The sequence below is a fragment of the Myotis lucifugus genome, unplaced genomic scaffold (genome assembly GCF_000147115.1).
Source record: "Myotis lucifugus unplaced genomic scaffold, Myoluc2.0 scaffold_1153, whole genome shotgun sequence".
Lineage (NCBI taxonomy): Eukaryota > Metazoa > Chordata > Mammalia > Chiroptera > Vespertilionidae > Myotis > Myotis lucifugus.
The window spans coordinates 33,963-48,976 of record NW_005872201.1 but is presented as its reverse complement, the minus strand read 5'-3'; the positions used below and the strand labels follow the sequence as shown (position 1 = coordinate 48,976).

The window sequence follows — 15,014 nt, the reverse complement described above, 5'->3', positions numbered from 1 at the left end:
AATAACAATGGGTTATTCAAAATGCAATGGGTATTTAATTTTAAAGCATGCCTTTAACATTTATGTAAAGCGTTTTTTGTACTTGTTCAGTAGAAACTTATCTGGCCACTGGGTAAAGCTGCCATAAAACTACTGGTCCACAGTGCGTTAAGAGAAGGCGGCCCAGGGTACTCGGGCACAAATGGACAACCAGACCAACGACAGTCAGATGACGTTCACTTCACGGCCCAACGCAGCTAATCTAATGTGCGGAAACATGTGCTGTGGCCACACAATGGCCGGGGTGGCACAGACGGCGGCGTCTCTGGCCTTCCATCAGGAATGTGACTGTCATGCACAGAGCTAGTCTGGAACTTTGCACAAGAACATAAGGCATGTGAGGATGGGAAGACAGAACGAACGTGTAGCGAGGAAAAGGCTTCCAAGTTGGCTGAATTCTCACCACCGTTTGGTGCTAGTCGGCATTAGTTGGACAAGTTACCAGAGGGCGATCCTGAGCCTTGGTTGACTCCTTGGGAAGTTCATTACCTAAACCTAACTTTCTAAGCGATCAAATCAGTGTTTCCAAGGTAAGTACGGACATAATCTTTTGCTAATAAAGCCTCGAGGCAAGTGTTTTTAACAAAAAGTTTATTACCAAAATACAATATTAAAGTCAATACATGACAAATTTCTATAAAGCAAAATAAATTATTCTAACATTTACAGTATTCCCGAAGGCAGCTGGCGCACGGCAGCCCTGCCTCACTGGTGAGTGGGCAAGCTGTTCTGCCGTGAACACAACCCTGGAGTTTCGGGCATTAAGGCATGCAGCTCGCTGTGCAGGATAATTTCACAAAATGCAAACCATCCCATTTTACACATTGTCAGGATGAACTGTAGTCTTCCCATGTCAGTGTTCCAGAAATGTTCAGACTTTGGCTATAGAAGCAATGCTATAGTGTTACACAATACTCATTTCTTAAAAAAATACATGTATTCATGTCCTTGAGTAGCAAACTCAAATTTCTATTAAATATATTTTATAGAATATGACTTAGAGCACCTTGCTGTACAATAAGAAAAGGTTAAATAAGTGACTATGAAAACTGAAAATATACCGAGTCTCACCAGGGGAGTCTGCTCGTCTTTGCCAAGCCTCGTACACTGCAGGAGATGCAATGTAAACGTGGATGCCCTCCCCTGCTCTGTGAGGAAAGAGAAGTCACACCCGGCCACAGACAGCCCCCTCGAACAGGATGCAAGACCTGGGCAAAGGCTGTACACTTGTCACTACCATGTGGTGCCTCCGATCGCGGAGTGTTGGCACTTCGGGGCCCGGCCAGTGTTTTCTGGATTATTAGGGAAAGAGAAAACAGTGGAGCCCTGAAAAGTGTTACTTATAATGGGCACATGCATCACCTTCCCCTCCCCACCGTTGCCTTATCCAGTAAGTTTATTTGAAAAACTATTTTCACTATCAACTCTTAGAATTATCAAGTGTTCAGAGTGGAGAACAAAAGGTCTTGTACGGCAACAGGTCAGAGCCAGTAAATAAAATGTTACTCCTAGAAAGGGGACTCCTGCTGGTTACTTTAATGCCTATCTCTTCCTCAGTTACCACGGCATGTTTAGTCTTTAGAAATACCCCACTGTCTCTGGGAGGGATATTTGAGGCTGGCCACAACCGATAAGGAGAATGCCTTGGGTAGGTGGTTCCCCCTACAGGCCAGGAGAGAGCTTTTGAGGATTGTCTAGGCCAGATGAACATTAAACTTTGAACTTCTGAGCTAGTTTTTATCCCATGAGCTAGGGATACTTTAAATCCATGATTCCAAATGAAAAATTTAAGTAATAATCAATGGAAGTGGTTTAAGGAAATGAAGAAAGATAATTTAAAAATTCACTGTTGAAATTGTTGGGATTTTTTTGGTTATTCGTATTTTCCAAATGACCACACAAAATTAAAGCCAAGGAAAATTTATAAAACAAAATTCTTCCAAGGTTGTTAATTTTCAGAATCAGAGATTTTTGTAAAGAAATAGTGGGTCATAGCTACAAGCAATGGAGGAGTGGACTGAGTGGTAACAATGTAAGTGATAATAACGGAACTATTTAAAATATTTGAATTTGAAATGAAATGAAATTCTGAAAACAGGAGGCAATGACTACAGATCCACATGCAGTGGGCCTGGGGAACAGAATTTACGGTGAGTAAATCTGTTTTATCTGTGAGATCCACACATCAGGAATGGAGGGGCTTCCATAAGTAACTCACAGCTTCCATCCCTTCTGTGTTTAAGTTGTCAGGAAAGTGAAATGATGCCTGGCCCCACGGAAATAGTTCCTAATGCTACTTAGAAATGGTAACTCGCTCAGGTCACACCTGGACTTTGGGAAGAGCATTCTTCCCTAAAACGTGAGCATCACATTCAAAACCTGTCCTCCCTGTTTCCCGCTGACCGGCGCCAGGGCAGGAGCCGTTCGGGAAGAGCACCAGGAGGCGGCCCGCACGCACCGCCTCCAACTATGGGCACAGTTTACTTCAACCAAACAAGGCGTAAGCAAATGACCAAACCACCAACGCAAAACAGAACACGCGTCCTCTCGACTGGGAAACGCGTGAATACAAAACGTGTAAAAAATGAGAAGCCACATCTATTTGACGGCGTGCTCTAAAGCAAAAGCCCACGGGAGGAATTTCCTAGAAAGGAGAAACCCTGCAGACTCGCCAAATGTTATTTGTTATTAAAAGCTTTAGAAACAACCCGAATTTTCACATTTTAGCCACATGTGGTTACATCTCTTATGTTAAGTGTAACTAAATCAATGAACTCCAGGAAAGAAAAACCTCAAAGCCCTCATTTTAAGGGATTCTGGATCTCACCCTTCTTCCCCCAAATGATTATTATTTAAGAGATCAAACTATTAAAAAAAGATCAAATTACTTCTAAGGTCTGATGATCAAGTGCAAATCTGTATACTTTGTTGTTTTAATAGACTCTTCCAGCCAAATGCTCGGACTGGTTCAGAAGAGGGGCAGACGGCTGTGGAATTGCCGAGACCCCGTGGTGACCGTCAGACCCCGGACGGAACCTCTGGGGAGCACCTGCCCTGGGCTGAGACAGTGTTAGGAACCCCAAGGTCTGGCTGAGTCTAGTGCCCACAGGAAACCCTGTACATTTAAGACAGTCATTTACTCCTTAAATGCCTATTTACAATCTAGGGGTAGATTCAGAGGTCTCCTTTCTTTCCTTTTTTTGAAGGAGTAAAGCAACGTTTCTGAGACGGAGTATCTGACACGTCCTCTCCGTTGGGGAAGACTCAGGGAGAATGCTGGGAAGCCCTCCCTGCAGAGCCGCTGTCTCGCTGCAGGAAGACAACCAAGCCCTGCTTGAGACCGTGTTGCTTTTATAGCAATCGTTTCAGGACAGTTCCTGAAAAACCCTTTCTTAGCTCTTCTGCTTGCATTTCTAAACTGTGATAAGCTTTTAGTAATAAATACACTCAACACTAACAAGAGGTAACAGAGGGTCAATACAGGGTCATATCTTTGCTTCCTCCCAACCCATTTCCCCTCCCTCAGAATAGAATACTTAAATATTATTGCTGCTCATCCATTCGGAATTCCTTTGATTACATCACACATTTGGTTCCAAAGCCACACCTGTCAGCCCCCCTCCTGTGTCTCCGGGCGTCTGAGGTGAGACGCAGGCCCGCGGCTCTAGCTCGTGTTGAGAGCTGCGCCGGGCTCCTTGTTGAGGATGATGTTGACAATCTCGCCCTCGTGCTCCTTCATGTGATCCAACAGGTTTTCTTTGCTGGTAGATTCGAAACCACAGATACAGCAGCAGAAGAGTAAGACGCAGTACTCCATCCCCGAGGGGGCCGCCCCGGGGTTCTTGTCTAAGCGACACGAGGAGTTACTGGCAGGGCTCAGTTTCTCGCGCTCGGTGGGAGCCTGGGGAGCCGGCTCCGAGGACGACACCACAGTGTCCACACCCCCAGTGGGAGGGTCGGCTCCGTCTTCACTGCTGTTTAACAGAGTCTTTCCAGGGGACTTCCCTAGAACCCTTAAAGTCAAACAGAGCACCAAACCGTGAGTGGGTTAGAAGGCAGGGCTGGAACTTACACGTGACAGCGCAGCCGCGGGGGTCCGTACCTGCCGCTCTGGGAGATGGCGTCGTTGATGGCCTTGTTCACCTGCTCGTAGTTGTAGTTGCGGTCGCTGGCATGCTTCCACATGTGCGACTTCAGGGACGGCGGGTGGCTGCACACGTACCCGCACAGAGAGCACCTGCAGTGGAGGGAGCCATGTCTAGAGGGAGCCCCACCACAGGATGAAAGCAGGGCCCTGTCAGGCACCTCTGTCAGGTTTCACTGAGACGTCACACAGACCTCCCCACACTCACCCGGGCTGCACCCAGGACCCCAGGGGAGAGCTGGCCCATGGAACAAGTTTCCCTCGGGGTGCGAGTCCGAGCCCAGGCCCCCTGGAGTGGGAACCGGGTTCCTCCGGCTGCCGGCGGAACAAGCTGACTACGAAAGCAGCGGTTTATGCTCAAGAGGCCAAGTTCACTTAGGAGTAATGACTTCTATCTATCAGCGCATCTCCATCAATTGAGAATGCTGCTATTTCCTGAAAACTACTAGAATTAGCCTCTATGGAAAATCAAGTAATAAAGTTAAATGATCTTGTTCTGCACGTGGTACATTTCCAGAAACAGGATCTTTCACAGGGAAGTTTACTGCTTTTAAGCGTTAGGACTCTCGCTGGAACACTCGGGGCCCAAATGACTGAACGTTGCTGCGACGATTCTATGAAACTGGAACCCGGAACTGACAGCACGGGCATCGTCCCTCATTCCAACCAGACACAAGGCCTGTGGGCCGGGCTCCAGCTTAGAACTCAGTCTTTAACAACTAAACACCACTTGTGAAAGCTCCTCAGCATTTAACCTGTGTTCAAACAAGTGTGTGAGTGTTTAGTAGCTTCTACTTTTCCTTCATGATAAAGTGCTGCAGCACAAGCATGAGAACCAGGGTCGGCACACTCACCTGTACGGCTTGTCCGAGTTGTGGGTCCGTCTGTGGTTTCTGACACCAACGTATGTTGTACTTGTGTAATCACACACGTCGCATCTGTACTGTTTCTGGACTGAAGACTTATTCTCTGGACAAGGCATTTCAGAGTTTTAGTGACAGGCTTTCATTAGATTCAAATGGCCGCACTTACATCCCACCGTCAATGAGCATTTACACAGCGGTGCTAATGCCTCCATCCAGGCTCTCGAGATCCAGTTAACAACCAGAAACGGCTCACAGGTCACCTGGACCTGGACCACCGCAGATAGAAAGGGGACATCCCCCGACCGGGAGACCTAGGTCCACTGGTTGGTCTTTCAGAACCTGCACAAAATCTAACAGAATGGACTTGATGCCAGTGCCCGCTGACCACTAGCAGCTGAATTAACCACAGACACACAGTTAATGTGAAAGGTATTAGTCTAATCAACATGGGCACATTGTCTTAGGGAAACAACGATTTGCCAACAAGCTATAATTTAGCATCAGAATCCAATAATCTAAAGTGTGGCCACAAAGTCCCTGTAACAAACGGAATACAACAGCCTAGTGCTTTCTCAGTCTGTGGGTTTCCTCTGTTTATGACTGTCAGCTGTCAATGCAACAACCAGGGAAAAGCAACTGCCTGCTAGTACACACCATGGAACGCTGTGCAGTGACCTCCAGCACCCTGGCAGGTCACGAGGACAAAGGTTACAACCAACGTGAATATGCAGCTCTCTGAAGCCGCTGGGCCACTGAGCCCGGAAAGCCTGGACTGGGCTGTGACGTGAGCCCCGGAAACGGCTCCTGAAGATGCCCAGCCCTTGTTTATTCTGTGAGCACCGAGTCCACAGCATCCACAGCCCAACTGCTCTGCACTCCGAACAAAGCAAGCACAGCCACGGGAGAGGGCAGAGTGGGAGGAAGCTTAGAAACAACCCGCCACAGCACAGGGAGGGGAAGTGCAGGTACAAGAGCAAATCCACACTCAATTTTAACAAAACAAAGAAAACCCTTAATGTAAAGCTTTGTAAAATGGGTATTTTCTTTTGCTAGTACCTACTTTTGCCAGGCAGAACAAAATGTCCTAATATCCTGGTATAAATCCATTACACTAGTAGACACACTAATCATGATTATAATCTAAGTGTTACTCTTAATTGGTAGGTAACAATTTGGACTTGATTATAAAGGGCACTGTCCCTGAAAAACAAAGCATGGGGTCGGGTCATGGCTCTGTGTGCGCAGCACTGCAGGTCAGTCACAACGAACAAAAACACCACGAAAAGCTGCTGCACACAGGAGAGGCTGCGCTGCGCTGCCTTGCGCGGCCTTTTCCAGGGAGAAGGCACTGGGTTTCAACTCAAGACCTTGGGCTTCATCTTTGCTGCCAGCACTGTGTGATCACAGGCAAATTATTTCCCCTCCGGGGACTTGGCTTTCTTATCTACAAAACGGAGTGAGCGGAGGATTCCAGTGCGGTCAGCACGCCAGGGGCACTGTGTTCTTCCTCGGCCGCACCGTACGTTCCTGTGAAGTCTCTGACGTGTCCTAGCTGCTAACTCCTTGCGGGCAGGAACCTGCCTGCTGTGTTTACAGCGACTCCCCAGGGCTTGACAAATTGCAGGTTTGCAACAAAGAACAGTTTACTTAAATCTCACAAGGAAGCACACACGGAGGTGCTCTGCCCGAGGCTGTTGGACACCATCTGTCTAGGTCACTGGTCTCAAGGGTGCTGCCGCCTTTACCGTACTCCCGGCACCAGGGCCAGCTCAGGATGGTCCTGACTTGGGCAGAACACACGTCCCAAGTACCGTGGCCCTGCGCCTCTGAGCTGAAACGTGCCTGAGGTGCCCGTGCCGTCCTAATGGGCAGAGACGGACCACAGGGGCACACGCCTCCTTCTTCTTTAATGAGACCACAAAACGGTTCAGGTTTCAGGGAACGCCAATGACTAATTCTTCCCTTCTCTGCGAGCTAGGAACTTGTTCTTCGGTTTGACTACCAGATTTTGAAAGTTCAACGCTGAATGAATAAAGCACCCAGGAGGTCATCTGTCATCTGAACTGTCACTCTCTGATGACAGAGATGGGCGAGTGGGCCGGTGGGGAAGGCATGGCCTGCATGTGAAATCCACACTCGACCCCAGGCGGCTACAAGAGGAACTGTGGCAGAGACACTAAGGTACAGCTCACCATACAAAAATGAACTGGTTACTTTAATTTTGAGCTCATGTGTTCATCTTTCCAGTAAAATAGTGATTTTAATTTGTTAACGGCCCATTTGGACAGTCAGGTGACTGCTTTAAAGGACATATTCCAGCCCTGTGCTCACCACAGGCGGTGCCACTGAGCAGGACTGCCTTTACCCGCCATTAGGGATTCACGGTCCAAAGCTACCAAATGCTTTAAGGCTCCTTCACAGGGATGAGGAGCACAATGTGTAGTGAGAGGAGCACGCGGTTATTCTGCAGAGAGGAAGCAAACTGTTTAGCTCAGCCACCTCTGCAGAGGCAGATGCTCTGTCATAAACTCCTTTGTCTGGGAGACGTTTGCAGGGGTGACAGCTGCTTGACAGGGGATGCGGGTGTCAGCACAGTTCTCTCAGAAACATTCCCGCGTCGGTTATGCACGCTGGGGTATAATGTAATGAACATTACAGGAAAACATTTCACTCTGCAACTGTTTCTAACTTTAATTCTTAGGAAATCTAAAAAGGAAAGTCACCCCAGTATGTTTTATTTCCCATAAACACGATGCACCACACTCAAGACACTTGGAGCTTATCGATTTAAGAAGCTGACGCAGGGAAGCGCAGCTCAGCACCGTCAGCCCAGATTCTCCGGATGTGGCACCTGCCTTTTCATGGGACGCGAGTGAAATCTTTTGATTCTAATATTCCTATTAGCCGAGACTTGACTGAGTGGTACCTAACTCGTACATACAAAGATCTGGTGCCGTATTTTAAAGAGAGTGCAGATGACATCTGGCAGCAACCTTGGTTACGGTAAGATCACAGCAGGGGCCTCAGTTAGAGTCTGGGCGGGGGGGGGGGGGCGGGCTGCCATCTGTGAGCTGTTCTCTCGGGTCAGCTGGGCTGGGGGAGGGGCAGGCTGCTGCTTCGATGCGGCTTCCCTGGTGCGGGCCCGGCACCTAAGGTTCCTGCTGCCCTTGGCTCTTACAGGACAGCAGAATGTCAGTGTCAGATCTCCCTACCAGGTGAAGCTGAGGACTTACTCAGTACTTCGTTCAGGACTCACAGTGTCCCAAGGAGGAGACCAGAACCCACAGTGCAAAAGAGGAGGACAGATGCAGCTTTAGTCCTGAAACCCCCACCTGACAGACTGCTCAGGGCGCTTCTCACCTGGGATGCGAGTCGTGCAGCCTGTGGGGATGCACACCTACCTTCCTGGGCACACTTCGCCTCCGCGCTGTCCCTGGGAACCCTGGGCTCAGCAGAAGCCACGACTGACAGGGGATCTGGAAGGCTGTGTTGCTCCCTCTCATGGCTCCTCAGCTGACTCTGGACACGAGAGAAATGAACAGCAATTCCTAGTGAACTCACTGCAGTTACAGGAGCCTGTGCTTCCGTGGCCTGGAGCCTAGAACCCAATACCAACGCTTCAGAAGCAAACGGGCCTCAGCACTATCCCAGCCTTTGGCGGTTTGTGGGAAGAACTGCCCGGGGGGAGCAGCAGGCAGGCAGTTCTCTCCAGGTCCTGGCGTGGGGTGTGCACTCAGCACCACGGACAGGCCCAGGGAGGGGGTGGAGAGCTCCCAGAGTCAGCGCTTTCACAGAAAGAAGTCCCATCAGCCACTGAGGCCTCCTCCACTGCATCCCAGGAATCAAGAGCAGAGTCGCTGCAGGCAGCCCTGGGACGGGCCTGGCCCCACCCAAATGCCCCCCCGTCCAGTGGCCGAGGCCATTCCAGATCCCAGGAGGCCATCTGAGTGGAGCTGAGTCTCACTCACAGGCCCTTCCTTCCTGAACCCTCTCAGTACCAGCCGACCCTGGGTCGCCTGAGAGAAAGGCCACGTCCCGTTTCCCAGTGGGCCCTTCAGGACAGCAAAAACAGCCCCCCCCCACCCCCCCATCAACTGGCATCTTGAAGAAAAAAGTTCTAAATCACGGACTCAAAGAATGCAAGTTTCCTTTACAGAAACAGCATTTCATGCTGGTTGTTGGTTCCGAGGTCGCACATAAGGTGAAAGTCACAATAGTCAAAGTGACCTTGAAAGTCCCTTAAACTGCCCTCACAGCGAACACGTGGCTCTGTCCACGGCACTGTCCTCATCCAGCCCATTCTTCCTTCTGCAATGACATGAGTCCCTGTGGGCTGGCTGCGCAGCCCTTGGAGCGAACGACTTGCATTTCAGGGCCGTGCGCTGCTGATGTGGGTTACATCTGTGCATCCATGTGTATGTATGCTGTCCCCCGCGTTACATCTGTGCATTCGTGTACCATCCCCCTGCACTGTAAAAGCCACACATTCTGAAGAGACTCGAAAACACTATCTAAGGCCAGAGACTGCCAGGGAGAGTCCCACCCAGGAGTCCCGATGACCCAGATTTCAGTCCCCATCGTCTGGGCCAACTATCAAACCTTCCTGGGTGTGTTTCCCGATCGACCGAATGTGGGGGGACTGCACCCGCCAGGCCTGCCCCTGCTCTGAGCTGGGGTTCCCGGGAGCACGGGGCCGCGCACCTTGTAGGGGAAGGCCTCGGCGCAGCGCTTGCACTGGTACAGCCGGGCCTTGCAGTGGTGGACCATGTGGCTCTCCAGCTCCTTGCTGCTGTCGGCCACGTGCTCACAGATGGGACACTGGTAGGGCTGCCTCTGCCGGTGGACCCGCAGGTGCTGCTTGATGTAGCCCTTGTTCCCGCTCGCGTAGTGGCAGAGGCGGCAGCGGTAGGGCCGCTCGGCGTTGGGGATGTACTCCACCACGCCGCCGCCTGACAGGCCGGCCTCGCCGCTGGGCTGGCACTGGGCGTTGTCCTGCAGCTCCTTCAGGATGTCCTCGTCCGAGGCGTTCTGGTCCGTCCTTTCCCGCAGCTTCTCAATGACAGTGAGCAAGGACACGCTGATGCCCGTCTTCACCTGCCCGTCGGACAGCTCCTGCCTGCCCTCCGGGAGTGCCACCAAGGGGCAGCTGCTTTGGTTAAAACTCGTCAGTCCATTTGAAGCGTTTTTAAGTGGGGACATCATTTTAGAATAGGCTGCCAAGGTGCTATCCACCTGCCTCTGCCCGGTGTCTGGGTCTAAGAGGTTGACGTTCCCGTAGTGCCCGAGGTTGGCCCTCGTGAGCTCGGCGGCTCTGATGGGCATCGTGACCAGGGCCTCTGCCGCCAGCGAGTGCAGCCGAAGGGACTCGGAGTTCGTCCTCCTTCGGCCCGGGGGGGCGTTCTCATCAGGGGCCAGTCCCTGATGCATCAGCTCGCTCTCCTTCTTCTCTGTGTTGCTCCAGCCTATGATCAGCCCCCCGATGTCCACGGTACACTGATCGGCACGATAGGCCTCCCCTCTCCCCTCACAGCCTGTCGGGGGCCCTGGAGGGGCCGGGAGGCCCCCCTCCTCCAGCGCAGCGTTCACGAGGAAAGGCTTCTGCGACCCGGTCTCCTCAGCGCCGGGCAGACGCTCCACGATCACGTTCACGTGCCCTTTCTTGTTGGGGCTGCTGCTGATGATCTTCTGTGCCGACGAGAGGAGGCTGTCGGCCATCAGACTCTCCTCCGCGTCCGAGATCACCTCCAACATGTCCTCCTCGTGGGGCCCAAGGGCCACCGACCGGCCGAGACCGGCGTCTTGCTCCGCACCCGGCAGGGCCGACGCCGAGGACAGAGGCTCTGAGCTGCAAATCTGCACCTGTACCGCCGGCCCGTTGTGGATGCTCAGCTCGTTCTCTCCGATGGCGATGACCACGGCATCAACCCCGCCTGGCGCAGCCGCCACTGAGGAGCCCAGCAAGCCCAGGGGCTCGTTCTCATTTTCAAATATCGGGTAGGAGCAGTCCACCTCCCCGGCATGCTTCCAAGCATGTGTCTTCAACATTCGCTGCTGCCCGCACGTGTAGCTACAAAATAAGCACCGGTACATGCCGTACTGTTCGTAGGCGTACCACTTCCTCCTCCCCCGGTCCTTCTCGGAGGCGGCGGGGACGACGTGCGTCTGTGGACTGCGCACGCTAACGGAGAGGTCGGGAGTGTCTTCGCGCTTCCGCTCTGTGGGTCTCAGACACACGGAGCTGGAGGGGCTCACGCTCGGTTCGGCTTTGGGTTGCGTGGGGCCGTGGGCGTAGTTTTCGTGGTCATTCACCACGTGGGCTTCGAGCTCCTCCTGGCTTCTGGAGGTGACGTGGCACTCGGAGCACATGAGGATCACCTCATTCTGCGGGCCGTGCTGCTTGATGTGGTCCCTGAGCACAGAGAAAGATGAGGACAGGAACTTGCAGAGGCTGCACTGGTAAGACATTGCCTTCCCATCGTTCTGGGCAAGAGGGTCCGGGCCTAAAGGGATTGGCGACGGCTCGGCCCTTCTGATGTCAGCAACAGGGGGTGGGGCTCCTTTCGCTGGAATCTCACCGAGCTCCTGGGCTTCAGGAGAGCTCGTCCCAGCACTTGAACGTGAGCGCTTCTTCCCAATTAACAGACATTTTTGTGACTTTTCATGTTCCACTATCTTGCTCAACTTCTGGATAACATGGATCAATGGATCTGTTTTAGCTGAACTTTGTCCATCAATTTCCAGTGAAGAACTGATGACAGTGTCGGCCGTCAATAGAGCTTCCTGTTCCCCGATGTCTGGCACCAACATGGCTACGCTGCTGCTCACCTCCATGCCTAGAAAGGGGGACAGACCACAGAGAGACCAGTCACACTGGTTGAACGCACACAGCCATTCCCAGGCAGAACCACCTTAAGTCACTAGGAAATACCATCCCTAGAGCCGATACATGACTGACCCAACTTCTTACACCAAATATAATTGTAGTTTTTCTTCTCTGCGAGCCTTTGGAATTGTGAACATATAGTAATTAACTTACCGGGAAGGGCACAGTGAGCTCTGAGACGTACTATGCAATGAAACTAAAGACAATAATCCAGTTCCTCCTTTTACTTCCTTCATCTTCCCGAAGAGAAACCACAAACTACGCTGTGGGCTCTCCAGAGGTCATATTAGTGGTCAGCTATCACTCAGACATGTTATTTTTTCCCCCTGAAAGGAAAGGGCCATCGAAGACGGAAACAATTGACATCCTAGTTATCCACACACGCACGTGTCCTTAGAAAGTGATATGTTTGGCCAAGGGAGTCACTCAATGGAAAATGCAATCTCGTTCAGCCTAATCTTCAACACTGTTTCCTGACAGCACGTACGTTCATTTCAAACACTCCCTCTGGCTTAAAGTGAGATTATCTGTTGACTTGGGTCTGTTTTTTAGGTTTAGGCTCTTTTTTCCCAGCAACAAGCTTTGTTCTTCCGTATTTCAGGTGCATTTTGGAATCTCACAACATTCAATAAACTCCAGCCAAGTTTTAGTGGCCCCAGCTGTAGACCAAAGACCATCCTATTTCTTAACCCCCCGTCACAGGCCCTGACTCTTATTTCAGGAGTTGAATCGTGGCCCCTGCTAGCACTGTACCCAAACTCCCGCCAGACCCCACAGTGCTCAGGCGGCTCAGCACGGTCTCCCCTACCCACTCCCAGCAGCCAGGGTGCTCCGTACTTCCTGCTCCCAGGCACACTAACCTTCCGTCTGGGCCCACATCAGGCAGAAGTGCAAACAGTTACCCTGGCTTCTCTAGTGCCCTTCTCCCCCACCCCCTTCCCGACCGACCACACTCACACCGGGATGCGCTCCAGCCGTGACAACAGGATGACCACCCAGCAATCCGGGGCCTGTGGCCCTACAGCCACTCTCTCCTGAACAACCTGAGGGTATTACCTCCCAAAAGACGACAGATGCTCCTCGACTGACTAGTCAGAAAGCACCCTCCACACTACTGTGGAGTCTGGGTTGTTGACCTTCGAGACCGTGACTGGCCGGGGCTGCCACTGCCCATAATCAGAGTGTCTTTCACATACACATTCCCAGCCCAGGGAAAGATCAAAACTCAAAGTCTGGAGTCTACCAGACATACAGCTTTTGCACCATCATGAAGTAGACAAATGCTGTCTGGGGACCATCTGTATTCCCTTACGAAGGTCTTTCTCAGGCAGAAAGAACAAGTGTCTTAAGTCTTTACACTCAACCTCAAGCACTAAGAGGGACCAGTGACTGAGAGAACAATCTGTTTCTCTAGAAAAACCCTGTGTGACTTTCCAAGTCACGTTGCTGCCTGTGAACTCCACATGTTTAGGGCAAGGGAGCTGCGGCTCCTCACCTGACTACGGATTCCCTTCTGGGCCATTCTCAGGCTTTACTTCTTTCGTTCAGTTGTTAACTACAAACTAATGATAGGAACCCTGGGACATTCAATTTCTTGCACAGACTTGGGGCTCTACTGCAGACCTAAGGCCTCCTTCCCAGGAAATGCGACCTCAGCAAGCTGACTGATAACCCGGAGGCTAGCTTTGCACACCCACAGGCTATCCCTCTTCACTCCTGGACATGGCAGGAGGGGGGCAGAGCACGCCAACTGCTCCCTGTGCAATGAGGAGGAGGAGGAGGAGTTATCTCACCTCAAGCAAAACACATTACGAAACAAACTGACAAGAGACTCACGTGGAAAGCCGTGTGCTCAGGGAAACCTGTAGCAGGTGCCCCATCTCCCTGGGCATTTACGTGTCTCACTGCAGAGGCTGCCCATGTTGGGGATAAGTACAGAAATGGCATCTTTAAGACAGACAGACGACAACATCAGATACACCGAGAAACACCTGAAAAACCAGTTTGGGGACACTTGCAAAAAAAAGTTAAGTCTCAGTAGAACAAAGTCTCTGCTAATCAGATTAGATAACAGCTTGTAATAAAGTCTACAGAGTGAGTCAAGTTGACCTTAAGGCCAAGTCTAAATTTTCACAGAGTTCACTTAGGCCACCAATGTGCATAAGCATATGGGACTGCATGTCAAGTGAAGTAAAATTTATCTGAATAATAATAGCAACATGGACTGTGCTCATCTGCATACTATGCATGGCCTCCAAGAGGTCAGTGTAAAAGCACCTACAGAAAACGTTACCCGGGTGGGAGGCTGGTGGGAGAGAGTGAGGATTAAAGAAGATTGGCAGACTGTGTAACTGGAGTGATGAGCAAGTAGGGGCTCACTGTACTATTCTACTTGTGTAAGGCTTAAATTTTTAAAATAAAAAGTTATAGAAAACATTGTTATGTGAAAGGCACCAAGCAAAGTACCAGGAAGAATGAAAAACATTTAAAGTTACAGTTCTCACAGTTTAAAACTGAGTTGAGAGAATAAGACAAACCTGGTTAGAAATTTAAAAGAATTAACAGCTTTTAAACAATGCGACAGTACACAAGGTAAAATCGTCAGAAACAGCCAATGACCAAATCCTAACAGAGAGAGGTAAGCAAGGCTCTGTGAAGAGGTGAGATTTAACATTTATTGGGCACCTACAATGCGCCAGGCACGGTACAGGAGACGGTGAGGATGATGGGGGTGGGGGTGGGGGCGGGTCCTTGCCCTTGACAGTGTCTGTGCAGATTCTGTCTATCGCTCATGTAATTCCTGGTAATGCGAACCTTTTTTTTCCTTTTTAAATCTTTATTGTTGCAAGCACTACATATGTCCCCCCCTTGACCTCTTCTATCCCGCCCCTGGTAATAGTAATCTTTTTTGCAGACGAGGCATCTGAGACTCACAGACATAAAGTAACAAATGGCTTAAGAACTGGAATCCAAGGGTACATGAGTCTAAATCTATCCTTCCTCAACACACCCACTTCCTTTTGTTTCTCCGTGAGAACACTGTGTCTAAGTGGTGACACGGAAAAGAAACAGGCTCTCCCTG

The 15,014-nt window shown here is 50.8% G+C and overlaps 1 protein-coding gene across 4 annotated transcripts; it reads right to left on the bottom strand.

Moving 5' to 3' along the window:
* Positions 1–613: 613 nt before the first annotated feature.
* Positions 614–14,458, bottom strand: ZNF507 (zinc finger protein 507). 4 transcript variants are annotated; one of them, XM_023748105.1, is made up of 6 exons: positions 13,769–14,458; positions 9,751–12,258; positions 8,451–8,568; positions 5,038–5,152; positions 4,142–4,297; positions 614–4,052 (listed from the first exon to the last, which is right to left on the bottom strand). In XM_023748105.1, the coding sequence occupies exons 2-6, from the start codon at positions 11,878–11,880 to the stop codon at positions 3,704–3,706; spliced, it is 2,868 nt and encodes a 955-aa protein (XP_023603873.1). In that variant the 5' UTR covers positions 11,881–12,258; positions 13,769–14,458; the 3' UTR covers positions 614–3,703. The 4 variants fall into 4 exon arrangements, with proteins under 4 accessions (XP_023603873.1, XP_023603875.1, XP_023603874.1 ...); XM_023748107.1 differs by having other exon boundaries at positions 9,751–11,882; XM_023748106.1 differs by lacking the exon at positions 13,769–14,458 and having other exon boundaries at positions 9,751–11,882; positions 12,086–13,739.
* Positions 14,459–15,014: the final 556 nt, after the last annotated feature.